This window comes from Alosa alosa, chromosome 6 (genome assembly GCF_017589495.1).
Source record: "Alosa alosa isolate M-15738 ecotype Scorff River chromosome 6, AALO_Geno_1.1, whole genome shotgun sequence".
Classification (NCBI taxonomy): domain Eukaryota; kingdom Metazoa; phylum Chordata; class Actinopteri; order Clupeiformes; family Clupeidae; genus Alosa; species Alosa alosa.
The window spans coordinates 10,507,996-10,524,337 of NC_063194.1; the positions used below are offsets into that span (position 1 = coordinate 10,507,996).

At 41.2% G+C, this 16,342-nt stretch overlaps 1 protein-coding gene across 2 annotated transcripts; it reads right to left on the bottom strand.

Moving 5' to 3' along the window:
* Nucleotides 1-323: 323 nt before the first annotated feature.
* pycr1a (pyrroline-5-carboxylate reductase 1a) lies at nt 324-10,727 on the bottom strand. 2 transcript variants are annotated; one of them, XM_048246368.1, is made up of 8 exons: nt 10,634-10,727; nt 7,738-7,824; nt 7,374-7,444; nt 6,973-7,152; nt 5,514-5,735; nt 4,933-5,025; nt 4,563-4,726; nt 324-2,131 (listed from the first exon to the last, which is right to left on the bottom strand). In XM_048246368.1, the coding sequence occupies exons 2-8, from the start codon at nt 7,802-7,804 to the stop codon at nt 1,975-1,977; spliced, it is 954 nt and encodes a 317-aa protein (XP_048102325.1). In that variant the 5' UTR covers nt 7,805-7,824; nt 10,634-10,727; the 3' UTR covers nt 324-1,974. The 2 variants fall into 2 exon arrangements, with proteins under 2 accessions (XP_048102325.1, XP_048102324.1); XM_048246367.1 differs by lacking the exon at nt 10,634-10,727 and adding an exon at nt 8,033-8,150 and having other exon boundaries at nt 672-2,131.
* Nucleotides 10,728-16,342: the final 5,615 nt, after the last annotated feature.

Here is a 16,342-nt window from a genome sequence, read left to right on the forward strand (position 1 = left end):
TCCAGCTCAGACAGACTCAAAAACAGCTTCTACCATGGGCTATTAGAACACTTAACACATATGAACCAGTGAACCTCTGACAGTATGTGCAATACTTTCCTAGAAATAACATCTATAACCAAGTGCAAAGGCCTCTCCTTTCCAATACTGTATTCTTAAATTATTTATTATGACACATTTTTACTGTAATGTTTTAGTTCTTGTTCTTTTAGCTGTTTTATTGTATTGTTTTTACCCTAAATGCACTTTATCAGATGCAACAACACTATTTCATTGTACAGGCAACTGCACAATGACAATAAAGGCTATCTATCTATGCACAAGCTGGCACAGGCACAGCAGAGAATTTCAGATTTTGTCCTATTAAAATATTTTACAGTAGGCTATATTGAGAAGAGAAAACTTTTCCAGACTTCCGGCCGTCCCTGTTGGCTGCCATCTGGGCTCTCCGTACATGTCGCCAGGCAAAAAAGATTGCGAAAATGTCAGTGACAGTTGAGTGTTCGAATATGACCCTAGCTTGTATGCATAGGAAAAAACTAAATAAGGAAAGCAGTCAGTGTAACCTGACCTGCCGCAGGCAAGCTAACAATAGGCTGTAAGACTCGTGTCTCGTGTATCTCTTCACCCCCTACTCCCTGGCATGCCTGATTCCTCTCATGTCATTTGGAAACTCATTTGTTTTTGCTTTCCTGTGTGAGAGATTTATTTCAAAAAAAAAAAAAAAAACAAATGTGTTTATCCTTGGTATAACAGAAAGTACAGTTTGCACCTCTTTGTAACATGACAGGAGAATACAACATGACCGTAGCTCACACAGATCTGGGATTTGATAGACATAAAACTGTTGGTATGTAGTCCTGAGCAGAAAGTCCAGCTTTAAAGTGCTTCTTCCTTACTAGAATCACAGTAAAAAAGTCCACCACTACATTATTGAAAAGGCAAAAAAGAATATATTCATTGGCTTCATAATGAATACTAGTCCCACAATCTATAATCTAACATAACTAACGAATGATAGTAAATAATTGCTATTAATAACTGCTATGTTTGTGTTGACACATCTGTAACAAATATATAGACAGATTAATCAATAGGAGATAGGCCACGGTGCAGTTTCTCCTTCACCATCCAACCACTAATCTCAGCTCCATACTTCAGGAGGTCTGCGGACAGGTTTTGTTTGATTTACTTTCTCTTTGCTCCTGATGCACAGCTACATATCTCCTAGAGCTGACCTCAGGCAGGCATGGTCCATCATCTTCAGGCTTTCAGTCATGGCTTGATCATCTTTTGGTTAATTATGAGAAGGCTCAGCTTCCTTCACATTCAGTGATACGTAGATTAAACCGGGTGATGCTGATACAACTGACTAAATGGTCCGCTGCCAAAAACAATCATAACAGCATTGTCAAAATAATGAGGGTAAGTGGAGGAAATGGATCATTCACTACCTCTATCAATTACTGACAATGGTGGCCCATATGTATTGAAACAGAAGTCCATATCAAAACGTTGCAAAAAATGTAAACCTTGGGCTATTTTGTCTTATGTTTGTCATATCAAAATAAAGGCAACATCTACGATATTGTAGCTCTTACATGTATAATAACTACTATGCGTCTATACCACTGTGCATATGTGGAATTTGCACTTGGACAACCGAGGGCAGGAGCAGCATGAGAATGGACAGAGCAGATCATGGGCGCGCAGAAAGACAGAGACACAGATAGACAGATAACACGGCCTGCTCTGCAGAGGCTTAGTAAGTGCTGACGGCTGCTGGGGGGTGCGTTTAGGATCAGAGGTGTGGGGTTCATGTCCTACAGGCGGTTGAGGGGCGTTTGGATCCGGGGTGTGTGGCTTCATATCCTACAGGTGGTTGGGGGTTGGATCCGAGGTGTGGTTCATGTCCTACAGACTGTGTCTGGGGATGATGGATGAGACGTAAGGCTCCTCAGATCAGCTCTGTCCTCACTTCTTGTGTCTGCTGTTGTTGAAAAGGCTGATCCCCGTGCGGACCCCCACCCTGGACTCCTCCACACCGGGCTGTTGCAGCACCTTGTCCAGCGTCGTCTTCTTAATGGCGGCTGCCGAGATCTTCTCCTGGTCTGCCAAGAACTGAAGCTCCCTGTAGAGAGAGGAAAACAGCAAAAGAACTTAAAGATCTTGACCAATAGCCATTTAAGAGCTCCATGTAGAGAGAAGAGCAGAGAAGAACTCAGCCAAGATCCTGCAGAATAACCGCTGATCATGGAGATCCTTGAAAGCGGTGTTCACTAATGTTTTTTTAGAAAAGCTGACCAAGGTGCCGGCAGCATTTTATTCCAAAAAGCAGTTGAAAGCATCTTTTAACAACGTGAGCAAATCTAGAGTTAATGTTAGCTAATCTAGAGTTAATGTTAGTTAACAAAGTTGTTTTTTTCTAGCGAATATATTACACACACACACAGACCAGCGACTTTGGTTCACATCCAGTTTTACTTAACAGATGAACACCATTTTTTTCTGAGAAGTTGAACCTTCTTTCAGTTTTAAAGACACAGCAGAAAAAGATGCCGTCACAGCGTTTAGAAAAGCACTCAGGACTTTTTTTGACAGCAGTCAGGGCTCTACAGTGCGCCCATTTCACTCGCACATGCGAGTAAAAATGATGGCGTGCGAGTGCAAAAAAATATTTAGGCGCACTGGTGCGAATGACTTCTAACCATGTCAATGTTTGTCTACAAAATACACCGCAACATCGAGAAACATTACTGGTGCAAACCATAGAATCACGTTGCGAATGCAGCATAAAACTACACCTCCCATCAACGTTAGCAGTTTGGCGTTGTGACTTCGCTAGTAGTCGCTTCTATCAAATCCAAAAAGAGCGCCAGAAAAAGCGGAAAGTTAGACTAGCCAGCCAAGATGCAAAGATTGAAGAACTTAGTTCTTCTATCCACCGAAGTCATCGGATATAGGAGGAACAGGATGAGATTCTGAGAATGCAGTGAGAGAAGGAAAGGTAACCTAACATGCCTTTTAGCCCAGTTGACGTATTGGCTGCAATATGCAAAATATAGCTGTAGCGAACAGGCACAAAAGTAGCCTCCCGTAATACTCCCATTTTATTCAAAGGTAGAATGCTACTGACAACTCCAGGCTTCCACGCATGCTTGTTTACACCAAATACAAGCTGAAGTGCAAAACGAAAGTAGGTCTAACGTTTGCCTACTGCCCCCGTCAATGCAGATATTTCAAATAAAAAATAAAAGTATTATATATATATCCTTGATTAGCCTATGTTGGGTTTTGTGGAAGAGAAAATGGACTGTTTTAGTAGTAGTATTAGGCAGTATGCAGTCAGATAAGTCACCATGGGCATATTTGGATTAGCTACAGATGGATTCACAAATAAATAAATTAGCCTACATTTGGCAGGATACTTGATATACAGGCTCAATGCAAATATGGCAATGTATTATATTATTTTACATTAACAAAATGTAGGAAAATAGAACAGACTGAAAATAAAGTAGGCACTGATCTTTAAAATCCTGTGTCCTGTAGCCTAAATGTGGTCAGTCATTCTTAATATTCGCAATTGGTGCACTGGCATGTTTAACTGTTAGCTGCAGTGTAATGTTAGATTATGTGTAAGTTACAGAACTGACTGTGCGCCCAAATTTTTGTCTGTGCTCCTAAATTTTTTAACTTGGGCACACAAGTGTAGAGCCCTGGCAGTATACCTTGTAATATTATAATGTAAAATAGACACTGGCAGCTTCAAAAAAGGCACCAATAGTGGACATAACTTAAAGGAGAACTCATTTTTTATATAGATCTTCATTTCTCGATGTCACAGAATACTATCGGTACAGGGAAAAAAAACTACCTAGCTGGAGTTGCTGCAGCTACAGTGCTAGTCTGGGGGCATCTTTAATGCCCTATGTAGACTACACGATTTCAGCGCGCTTTTGCCACGATGTTGTCATAGCTCCCGGTTCCCGGTGTCATGCCCGAATATGAAAAGTCGGGAACAACGCAGAAGGAGGAAGCATCTTTTAATGTGACATATTTAACGACCCGCAATTTATTGTCTGCGACATTCCATGACTCCACGACCAAATATCTAGCATGTCAGGATTTTTGGGGAATCTCCTACGACTCCCATGTTGACACGGACACTATGACGACATGCGACGAGAAGGCTACAATAGATTGGCCGCATTACAAATTCATGTAGCCCATCTATCTACCAAGACACAGGCAAGAATTTGGGGTACATAGTCAATCGTAAAGGACCATCGTGAAAGACAAAAAAAAAATTGTGCAATCTGCATAGGCCATAAAATTATGCTACAAGAGTGTTGCACTGCAGCTGCCTGGCTCCTCCAGCTGTTGGCTGCAGCAACTTGAGCTAGGTAGCACCGATTGTTTTAATTTTTTTCGTACTGATAGTACTTCGCGAAACAGAGATGTATGTTAAAAACTGCCAGAGTTTTCCTTTAAGGCTTTCAGAGTTCCATACGACTATAAGTAACACGTGGCCTGTCCTCTGGGCAGATGTGGTGGCCCACCTTGTCCGGATGCAGGAGGTCTCCACGGCGTTGATTAGCAGACTGCGGAAGCCGCCGCTCTCCATCACATGCAGCGCGTGGATGGTGGCACCCCCTGGTGAGCACACGTTGTCCTTCAGCTGGCCAGGGTGCTGGTCCGAGTCCAACAGCATTCGGGCTGCTCCCTGAACACACACACACACACACAGGAGGATGAGGAGGGACATCACTCATAATGTCCTTCACCATGACAGCAGCAATAAAGAGGACAAGCGTCTTTTGCATCACATATCTAGTCCTTTTTTTGGCAATGGTCCAAATAATCCATGTCCTGTGAGATGTGGACTAACAGCGTAGAAGTCTACCATTACAAAGCTGTGATTTTGTTTACCAGCAAAGCCTGAGCTCCTAACCGCACAGCCAGTCTCCTCGGCAAGCCCATTTTGACTCCACCATCAGCGAGGGCATCCACTGCAGTAAATGCCTGTTTTCACACAACAACAACAAAAAAAAAAAACACATTCAGCAGAAGTAATGGTTGCATAGATGGACTGTTACGAAGCTCATCCGAGTCACACAGTGACGTTAGGCTGCAGGACTAAAAGCTGACCAATGGGTGTGGATGATTCACAACATTTTAAAAAAGAGGTTGGTGATTTTTTTTTTTTTGGGGTGAGGGTATTTATCCATTTTTCAGAAATCTCTAGCAGAAGGCTGCACATGGCCTAATAACCACACACTACTGATACAGACTCAAATTCATGTCACCTCCCATCACTGCATGGCAAGCGACAAACCATTCAGAGGCTCTTGTGTTTTCACAGCAATGGGAAAGTGGGATGGCCACACTGATGCATATCCATGTTTGAACACAAACAGATAAGTGTGTTGTCAAATCTGTCAGTGTTTGGAGTACTCTGCACCACTCATACTCCCCTACTGCCGAAAAAAACGAGCGAGCGCAGCACTTACGTAGGCTGGGCCGCTGCCGCTGAGGCCGGTGACGGGGTCGATCAGGTCCTCCTCCACCTCGGTGCAGTAGCCCACACTGCTCATCAGCTGCTCCAGCAGCTGGCCGTCCTCCACCTCCGCGTGCGTGCCCGTGGCATACACCGTCGCCCCCTCCCGCACCACCACAGGTGTGTTGGTCATAAGCCGCATGACCTTTGGGTTGGCCCGGTGCTGTCCCAATTTCTGTCCCAAGCAAAGCAAACCAAAACACCATCTGCTCATCACAGTTCTAAGAGATGACGGAATAGCAAGTTGATTATATATATATATATATATATATATATATATATATATATATATATATATATATATATATCTCTCTATCTTATGGTCTTCAATAAATACAAACTTTTATGGCTGAAATCACTTCGTGAAAATACTACTCAACATGCATCCAGACTGTAGAGCCAACAAAAGGCAAATATTTTGAGTCATATCTTGATAAAAGTTGGCTCAAAACGCAGCTGAAGCAGGCACTTGATGGAGATTTCTGTCCATTACGACATACTGCTATACATTTCAGGAGTGCACCAGTCTCTACAGCAAGTACAGTCAGCTGTCTGAGTGTATCGTCAGGTGTCAGCGAGACAGCGCACAGGGGTCGCACATTTTGAGGGTAGTGTTACAAACTAAGCCATGACGGGGTTAGCACAAAGTTGCATACTGCTTCGCCTTGATGGTAGGTGGCAGCATGGCGTATGGTTTCGGTGAGGCCTGCATGATTGGAGTTTGTGTTAGAGATAAAGTATTAAAACCAACAAAACGCACAATTTGGTGATTCAGTGTTTACAGCTACTGAAAGTAGTTTGGGGATGTTGTGTTGTGTAGCATCATGTTTTAAGAGTAAAAATCATGACTATGAAATACAGACTATGAAAATTAACAGACATAACACAAGGTAGCCATCATAACACATTTCAGGGTCTGGTGGTTTCTGCTCGCCCTAAGACCGCTTCAAAATGAACTGTTAAAACTAGCCTGGCAACTATACCTGACCACTGACCGGCTTCAGCTACATCTGTCACTACCCCGATAAAGTTCAAGTGCCCGATCACAATGGGGAAAGGGGAGAGTCAAAACTCACTACTGCCCACAACTACATTCAGGATGGAGAAAACATGTTCTTCTTTATCAGGCTGTGGCTGGAAAGGGAAGTTGTATTACTACTGCATTACTGCATTAGAAGCATGTCTACTTCATGTCCCTAAAGAAAGTTAATTTAGCTTACACATCTTTAAGCAAAGCAGGCATTTTAAATAACAAAGCCCTTTAAGGGAAAAATGTATGTTGCTTAATCACTGCCATGCCCTGTGATGCATGGGGGATGGTTGGCCAGATGGTGTATTCTATTGTCATACAATTAGGCTACAGTTCTATGCCTATTGCATTTGTGATGCGAGTACTTATGCTGCCTGCTGACCTTCTCAATGGAGCCGATGGTCACTCCAGCAGCGCAGGACACGATCAGGTGACGGTCTTCAATGTCTGAGCCAATCTCATCCAGCACGAATGGGATGATGTGTGGCTTCACAGCCAGAAACAGAACATCGCTCTTTTGCACCGTCTCTTTGTTGCTGGTGGTGAAGTTCACTCCCATTTTCTACAGACACACATCATTTCTCAGTACACAGTTTGGTCAGGCACCCTCATACTGACACCTAGACATTTTTTTATCACATGTGCACTGACTATTAGTGTGTGTGTGTATATCAAGTTGCCTTAATTACATTGTTCAGAGCATTCATCTTGAAACCACATGATGTTGCCTAACAGCTTAATGTGCGTGTATGTGTATGTGTGCATGTTCTGTAGGCTACTTACTCTAAGGCTAGCCACAGTGGGTAGGTCAGTGTCAGGAGAGCTGGCAGTGATTCTGTGTGCTGCAATAACACCTGTGGGAGGAGACAGAAGACCTGCACACTTACAAAACACTCTGCACTCATAGGCTACCTCTGTTAGTTATGTGGCGGTCTCTTCAACAGGAATCTAAGACTGAAGCACATACATACTGTAGCCTATAAAACTGAAGCTGAAAACAATAATCTAAAATGAGTACAAATTCTCAATATGACATGTCAATGATGTTCTCAATATTGTTTTATATTTCGACCAAAAAGCAAGACTTTGAATGAAAACTTTACTATGGCAGCAACATTATAAGCCTGTTGCAAATGTGCAAGGTTACCTGCAGCTGTGAATCCCTTCACCAACGCCTGAGCCAGCTGGCCCGCTCCAATGAAGCCCACACTCATGTTGATTCTTGAGTAGCTTACTGTAAAGTCGAACACACCATAAGACCATATTTGTTTATTGTAGCTCCAAACATGGCTTTGTTCAGTCTGTCATCATTGTCAAGTGTTCAGATCGAGCTATTTAAAGAATAACCAACAGATACTTCCTGGTTTAACCATACAGCTATTCTTGTCTAAGTTGTTCGAGGCACTGACGGCGCAATGACAACGTCTGTGAAACAGACTTACCGAAAAGATGCAGCAATGTATAATGTTTTCAGCTCAATTCCAGGGGAGAGGGCCGATGTTTAAACTGCTTGAATCTGCTAACAACGTGGCGATCTCCTGCACGCGCCCGACGCCTTTATTAGAGACGGACACCAAGCTACACCAATCGTGTAAGAGATTTCCGTCGCTTTCATCCAATCGCTGTTTTGATATGTCTGCCTTGGCCTCTTATTGGTCAGTTCTGCAGGAGCTTGGGTCTGTGGCGCAGTTGCATCACTTTCTGTGTGCAGTGGGTGTGGAGAGTGGCAACATGCTAGTCGGACGTTGGCAGGAGTTTCAACGTTGACATAGCCTACATCCCGTCAAGTGACCTACTTTCGCAAGGTATAGGTCAGTCGCTAGTTACAGTGCATGAAAATGCACTGTTCTGTTATCCGAAGTCTTCTTCTTCACCTTCTTCTTCCCACCAAATTTCTGCGTCTAATTCAGCTTTAACCGTTTAACGTAGAAACTTCGTTCAAACTTTGTAACGTAGGTCTTGAAAAGAACACGTGGGGAATGTATTTTTCACTTTTGTAAACTTTATACTTTTTGAGATATTAATAAAAAACAAGCTTATTTTCCCCCATACACTTAGCACTATGACATCACAATGGACTAATTAACTTGATTTGCACCTGTATCAACTTCCAGCTGCTCACTATTAGGACCCATCAAAGGGCCAGTTAAACTGCTTTTACTGCTTTCAACTGCTTTCTGCTTAATTAGGCCAACTCTCTCTGTGTCTCTCCATTCTACAAGGATATAAGGCACATTCCATCCAACTTTCAATCCATTCATCCTCTTCAAACCATTCACTCATCCACCCATTAAACTATCCATCAACATCCATTAAACAATCTGCCTATCAACATCCATTCAACTTTCTGTCTATCAACATCCATTACACTATCTACATTCAACTATATACTCTGTCTCAGGCTTTAAGCATACAATCTGGCTCTCTTAAGACTACTATTTCCTCTGCCCACAACTGTTTCAAAATAAATGTCCTCACTACAATAATTCACTATTAAATAATTTAAATATTTAAACTACTCAACTATTTAACTGTTCAGCCATTTCAACTGTCAGTTGTTATCAACTATGACTCCTGCCAGCTGTTTCCAAATAAAAGTTTGTTTGCCATTTTATGTTAACATACAGTATGTTTATATTTTCATGCACTGGTAATTTCCTCGAAATGACATTTTCTTGTTGTAACCTGTTGGCCATACTTTTGTGGTCATACCTTTCATTAACCACTGTTGTTATCAAATTCCATCTACGCTCAATGTATTTAAAATACTTGGAATAAAAGACCATTAGGCTACCATTTTATCTTTCCCACTTGTTTGTTAACATAAATCCGTTCACCAGGACTCCCAAAATAGTTTGTCATAGCTTGTCTCCATTTATAACTGCCCTATATGCTCCCAAAACATTGATTAATTTCTTCATCACATCCATCCAGACTAACAACATTCTTTATGGTAGACCTACAGTAGGCCTACAACCAAATTCCTAAATACACTCCACATCCAGAACTTGCTGCTTTACTGGCTTCCTGTCCCAGTACGAAGAACCTTAGATTTGTCTGTTCGTGACACTTTCTTTTTATTGCCCTTTTTGACATGACTTCACTAAATAATGTGTTGGAAACAACACAAACTGTGTTGTCCCTATCTGGACATAGAGATGTGTTAAAAACAATGCAAGTTGTGTTGTTTTCAACACATTTGTTTTGAGTGTTCTCTGCCAAGAAAGACAACATCCTGAAGTCACCCTATCTGTTGACATTGACACTGCAGGTATTATTTAATAAAGCTGTCAGTTAAGGACCTGCGAGACATCTGTTTCCAATAGGGCTGTCAATCGATTAAAAAAAATAATCTAATTAATTACATACTCTGTGATTAATTAATCTAAATTAATCGCATATATATTTTTTGCTGTAAAAAGTATTTTAAATATTTAAATTCTAATGAATCATTGAATAATCAGCATCAGTGACATTAAAGTTCAAAAACTCTTTTATTATTATTTTCACTGTTCAAATAATTGCCATAATAATCTATGATATGACCTAATATGCTAAGGAAATAAATTCAAAAGTGCTTCGGGAAGAAGTTTTTTTTTCACATACAAGGCATTTCATTGCAGAGGACTTTATTTTCAACACTTTATTTTTTATCAACACCATCAGGCCGTTTTTTAAAAGTAAATGTTCCAATCAATGATCCAGGCAGCACGTTTTCTTCTCTCTCCTTCAAATTACAGTCTAAATTTTACTGACTAGAACGGCTCGGGGTCAAAGGTCATACGGCATCGATTAATCTGCACTAATTTTTTTTAATCAGTTATTTTTTCTCAAATTAATTAATCAAAATTAATCAGTTATTTTGACAGCCCTAGTTTCCAACTAAACACTCTAATGTATTTGTCCTCTTGCTCAAGTGATCACTGGGCCCTCCCACTCCTCGATCCATTCTGGGTGTATGTTTCTAGAAAAGACACCATAGTCACTCGTTGCTGAACCACCGTGGTACAACACAACTGTAGCTCAAACAACGACCTACTCACTGTGTCTGTTGTTGTTCTTGTCGTTCAAACCACCTTGGCGCTAACAATGTTGTTATTGAAGTCATGCAGCATGCTGAGTAGAATCAGCCCTACACTAGATAATTTAGAAAGAGACAACATAAATAGTGATGGTTAAGAATCAACAACTACCTATATATAATGAGTGTAAGACAATGATTTTAGTGTCCCAATATTTTCTTTATTACAGCTTCTGCTCACGTGCAATGGCTATGTCTAAGAAGGTTGGTGTGTTCAATTTTCCACTCATTCACTACATTAGTGCACTCTTAGGCCTAGTGTGAGTAAGTTAACCATATTTGCTATTCACTGTGTAGTGTATTCACCATCGCAATCTCTGTATAGAGATGAAGAGAAGTTCCGGCCCCATTCATTTCAATGGCTGATGCTAGACTAGGTATTTCAGTCAAAAGTATACACAGTGGACCGCCGCCATATTTAAAGATGGGTGGATTTTCCTGAAGCTTGGGGCTGTGTATGCGCTGAAGGGAGGTTAACAGGTCAACAACCAATCACTGCTGTTAGCAGTGGAGGGCAGTTAGCGTTCTAACTTGCTGACATTCGATAGTTGTCACACATCATTTCAGATGTGTTTTGGGATTACAATAACAGCTTTTTTGGAATATACAGTGTCTATTTCTCGCTAACTTTTACAAAATCCAAGCATAAAAAAGCCAAACAATTGACGTTTCTCTGCAAATACGGCCGTATTTACTGAACATACAATTCATAATAAACGTTTGAAATGTTATAATTGACACAGCATTTTGGGAACAAGTCGATATGGCTGGTCTGTGAAGCAGCTTAAATTCAATTCAAACTGCACCGTGGTGGAGGCTGAGGGCGGCTTTTGGAGTGGAGGTCACGTGTTTCCGTTTTAGAGTGGAGGTCACGTGTTTCCGTTTTGGAGTGGAGGTCACGTGTTTCCGTTTTGGAGTGGAGGTCACGTGTTTCCGTTTTAGAGTGGAGCTCCACTCTCTCTATGGTCTGCAGCCAGACCCCTCTTGTTTTCTTCTGCCCTCATTTTCATAAAAAAGCTAGTTAGGCAGTAATTACAGTGCCTATAAAAATAATTCACCTCCCTTAGATATTTCCACTTTTACTGCTTTTATAAATGGTATCTTGATCAATTTAATTACACAATTAATTAACTAACAATAATTTACAAAAATCCCATCTTTAATGTGAAAGTGAAAGCAGATTTCTACAAAGTAATGTTAATTAATTAAAAATATATAATACAAAATAAGTAAATGCATAAATATTCACCTCCGTCAAGTCAGCATCTAGTAGATGCACCTTTGGCCGCAATTAAAGCATGAAGCTTGCGTGGATAGGTCTCAGTTAGGCTTGCACATCTTGATACTGCAATTTTACTCAATTTTTCTTTGCAAAACTGCTCAAGCTCTGTCAAGTTGGAAGGGGGTCGGGTGTGAACAGCCCTTTTCAAGTCCAACCACAGATTTTCTATAGGATTGAGGTCTGGGTTTTGACTCAGCCTCTCCAGAACATTCACTTTGTTTTCTTTAAACCATTTCTGTGTAGTTTTCGCTGTATGCTTCGGCTCATTGTCTTGCTGGAAAGTAAATCTTCTCCCAAGTTGTAGTTCTCTTGCAGACGGAATCAGATTGTCCTCCAGAATTTCAATATATTTTGCTGAATTAATTTTACTTTTACCTTTACGAGCCTTCCAGGGCCTGCTGTCGAGAAGTATCCCCACAGCATGATGCTATCACCACCATGCTTCAAATTAGAGATGGTGTGTTTTTGGTCTTTGGGCAAACTTCAGTGAGCTTTGCCACTCACCCATAGAGCTTTAACTGGTGAAGAACTCGGGCAAAAGTGGTTGTATGCATAGTTTCTCCCATCTCAGCTGCTGAAGCTTTTAACTTCTTCAGAGTTGTCATAGATGCCTTGGTGGCCTCCCCCACAATTATTATTATAACCGCTGCACAGCAAAGCGGTTTAGTCCGGTTTTTTTCTTCTGGATTTTTTTTCTTAGTAATTTTGTGTCAACGATTCCCGGGACACTGACAGACCGGGGTGCATGAAACTGGGTGGGCATGTAGCCCCACAAGAATGACACAGAACCATTGTTTTTCGTTTTGATCTGCCCCCCCCCCAGACTGGACCCCCCGAAAGGAGGGTAGGGCAGACACAGTTTTTTGTGAATATCTCGAGAACCATAGGGCCTATGAGGACCACATTTTTTTGTATGTTGTTCTCAAGGGGTGTTACGACCCTGTGGTCGTATATATAAAATATCTGTTGCTTGTGGCTTGTGGCTCCCTTGTTCATTCTTGTGTTGCAGATTACCTCTTTGCCAGTTTGCTGATTGCCGGTGCAGCTTAATTGACCAATTGCAGTCATTGGATGTTTCGGGCTGCTGGCCCCTTTAAAAGTTCAGCCATGACGTCAGCAGGGGTGTGCTCTTCCGACTTTCTTTGAGACGCCTGCCACGCCACTCCTCGGCACTTTCGGGTCCAGCCTCGGGCCAGAGTTGTTTTTCGTTCTGCCGCTTCAGCCACTTCCGGGGTGAGAGGCCGGGAATGAAAACGGCCTGTTCAGGCCTTCTTTGGAGGCCTGGTGATTTTTCCTGTGTTTGCCGTACTTTTTCGTTAACCTTAAAATTGAGCCTTAGTTTCCTAAGTTATTCCATTTTTATTATTAATAAATATAATTAACTTTATATCTTTTGTCTGCCCGTTATTGCTCTTTTTTATTTCCCTAAGCCCTAGACAAGGGACATAACAAGGGGTCATGTCAAGCCATCCCATAACCATGATTTGATGTATAGCACCACCTAGTTAAAAAGGAAAAGGCAAAAATGAGGTGTTGTAATTGCAGGTATCTCTGGCTGACATGGTTAAAACTGCACGAAATTGGAGGTGTATCATTATGACACCCTCTGAATGCATGGCAAGTTTTGTGGAATACGTAAGGAATAATGGATGACATGGCATTCAGTGCACAGAAATAAATGCACGATCGAGACACACAGACTCACATGCACGCACACAAGCACACGCACACAAACACACAAACATAAACACAAACATGTACACGCATGCATCCACAAACACACACACACACAAACACACACACATACAGTATAAACACACCCACACATAAACACACACACACACACCATTACCCCCACTCACACACTCACAAGCGAAAGCACACACACACACAGAGGCACACATATACACAAACGCACACATGCACACACTCATTTACATACACAAAAGTTGCAAGAGTAGGGGATGAAGTAGGAGACGGTGACAAATTGACAATGGTTTATTTTTGTGGAGAGAATGTGCAGGACTGAGCGGCGGTCATATTTTGCACTGCTTTGCAGTACATCTAGTTCTTGAATGGTCATTCAGTTAATGGTGGCGGCCTGCTCTAGGCAGATTTACACATTTGCCATATTCCTGACATTCCTGAAAGGAATTATCCGGAGTAAAATGCACTTTAGATCAATTTACGGATGATTGGGAGTACATACGTTGAGTTGACATCAAAATCATGTCATTCGGATGTGTTTTGAGAAAGTTCGATTTTACCGTTTTTAGTCAAAACTCGTTAGCCTGGAAGTGACCAGGGCATGTCATTTCGCCGCTACAAAACGCTATTTTTATACCTCTTCTACAGTTCCAAACAACATTACACTTACGTGGTAGTGAGTAGAGGGTCCCTAAAGTCAAAACCGAAGTATCCCGAGGTCTTTATGTGGTCGGATAGAGTCCACAATGAATTTCTTCAAGCCAGTACCTTTCCGGAAATGTTGCTGCTGCAGCTGGCATCTTTAGTGGAAAGTCCGTATGCCCTGGTCACTTCCGTTGTCATGTGATTTTTTGTAGCACGTTTCTGAATTGTAAATGTTTTCTGAATTTGCAGCGCGTTCTCTAAATGATGTGCATGCAGTGTTTCCCACAGAATTGGATTCAATTTGTGGTGGTAGCTGACTTGGACAACGTGGGGGGTTACAATTGCAATTGTAACACAGTTTAAAGGCTGCTGATGTGTGGATGCAATTCATAACGTTTTCTAAATAGTTAAAATAAAGGTTCATACTTCTCCTTGGGACAAGCACTTTTGAATTTTGGAAAACACTTTTCCACTTCTATTTACATCGGGATTTTGCAAACATTCAGAGTCAATAAAATGAGCCCTTCAACGAATTGACAAGCAGCTGTAATAAGGCAAAGCATGCTAAATTCGACATCCAAACAGTAGCCTATTCTAACGTTAGCTTTGAGATACTGCTTGATTGCATAACTTAACTTAGTTTAGTCTCTTCAATGTAGCCTATGTTGTGATAAAATCTTAGCAGAGTTAACTTCAATGCAGCAGTTTTGAACAAATTTGCGCAGCATGGTCACGATGCTAAGCGGATTTAAAAGAAATTTAGCCAGACGTCTTCTATGCAATGCTTCTATGTGGCAACAACAATCCTTCAACAATCGTGAATATTTTGTTAAATGCACATGCAGAGGGGGGGGGCAGCTGGCTCTGAGAGAGAGCGGGGCGGGGCAAGGAAAGGCTGCGTGCGTAAAAAGCGCAGCTCAATGGCAATGCAAGGATTTGATCTTGTATGTAATTTAATTTAAATTAAATTAAATTACATGAAATTAAACATAAAAAATGTATATGTGGCGGCCGATTTTTATTGTGTAGCGCCCCGCCACAGATTAGTCAATGTATGGGAAGCACTGGCATGTGATATCAAATGAAGATGAAAATGTTTATTAGTGATGAAATGATGAAAAGTTGTGATGAAAAGTTGTTAGTGTTTTGTCTATTTGCACGTTTTGTAGATTTGCATCTGTTGTCATAAATTGCACGTCGTTTGCACCTGTCGGCCACCGTACCATCCCCTCACTTATGCTTTCAATAACCTTTTCTTTGAGTTGTTTGTAGTGCTCTTATGTCTTCGTGGTGGAATTATAGCCAGGAATACTGATTGACCAGTGACTGGACCTTCCAGATGCAATCTCCATTTCACTAATTGTGAGACTATTAGCACCAATTGGCTGTACCGCTCTTAATTTAGGTCAGTGACTTTAAGGGGGGTGAATATTTATGCAATCTCTTATTATGCATTATATATTTGTAATTGTAGAAGCACAACATCCATGAATGATGGTTCTAACTGTTAAGATTGCGATAGAAGTTAGGCAATGGCCATTTCTAGAAAAGTTTATGCTCTACGGTGAAGGGAATAGCACAGCGCTGTATGAGTTTTTTTTTTTTTTTTAGCAATTTCTCACATGAAATAGCCTTCATTTCTTAGAACAAGACATGTCTTAGATGGACATGTTTTAGAAGTGAATTCTTTGTTTTGCCCATTTTGAGCCTTTAATCAAACACGCAATAAATAGCTGATTCTATACAGACAAACGAGAAGGAAGGGGTTTCCTGATAATCAGTTAGGATGTTAAAATGAAAAAAGAAAACATTATGTGCCAGCAGCACAGGATATATGGTTGCTGATAGGCATCTGCTTATGTAGATATTGCAGATAAACATTAACATTAATATATTTGAAACTTGCAAATAATATGTGATGGGATCTGGCAAAACCATCACATGGTGAAATCAAAAATCCTAGATTTCTGCTCCGTTTCAACCTCTGTGGTGAAATTTCACCAACTTAAGATTCTAATACCATCCTAGCAGCATCCT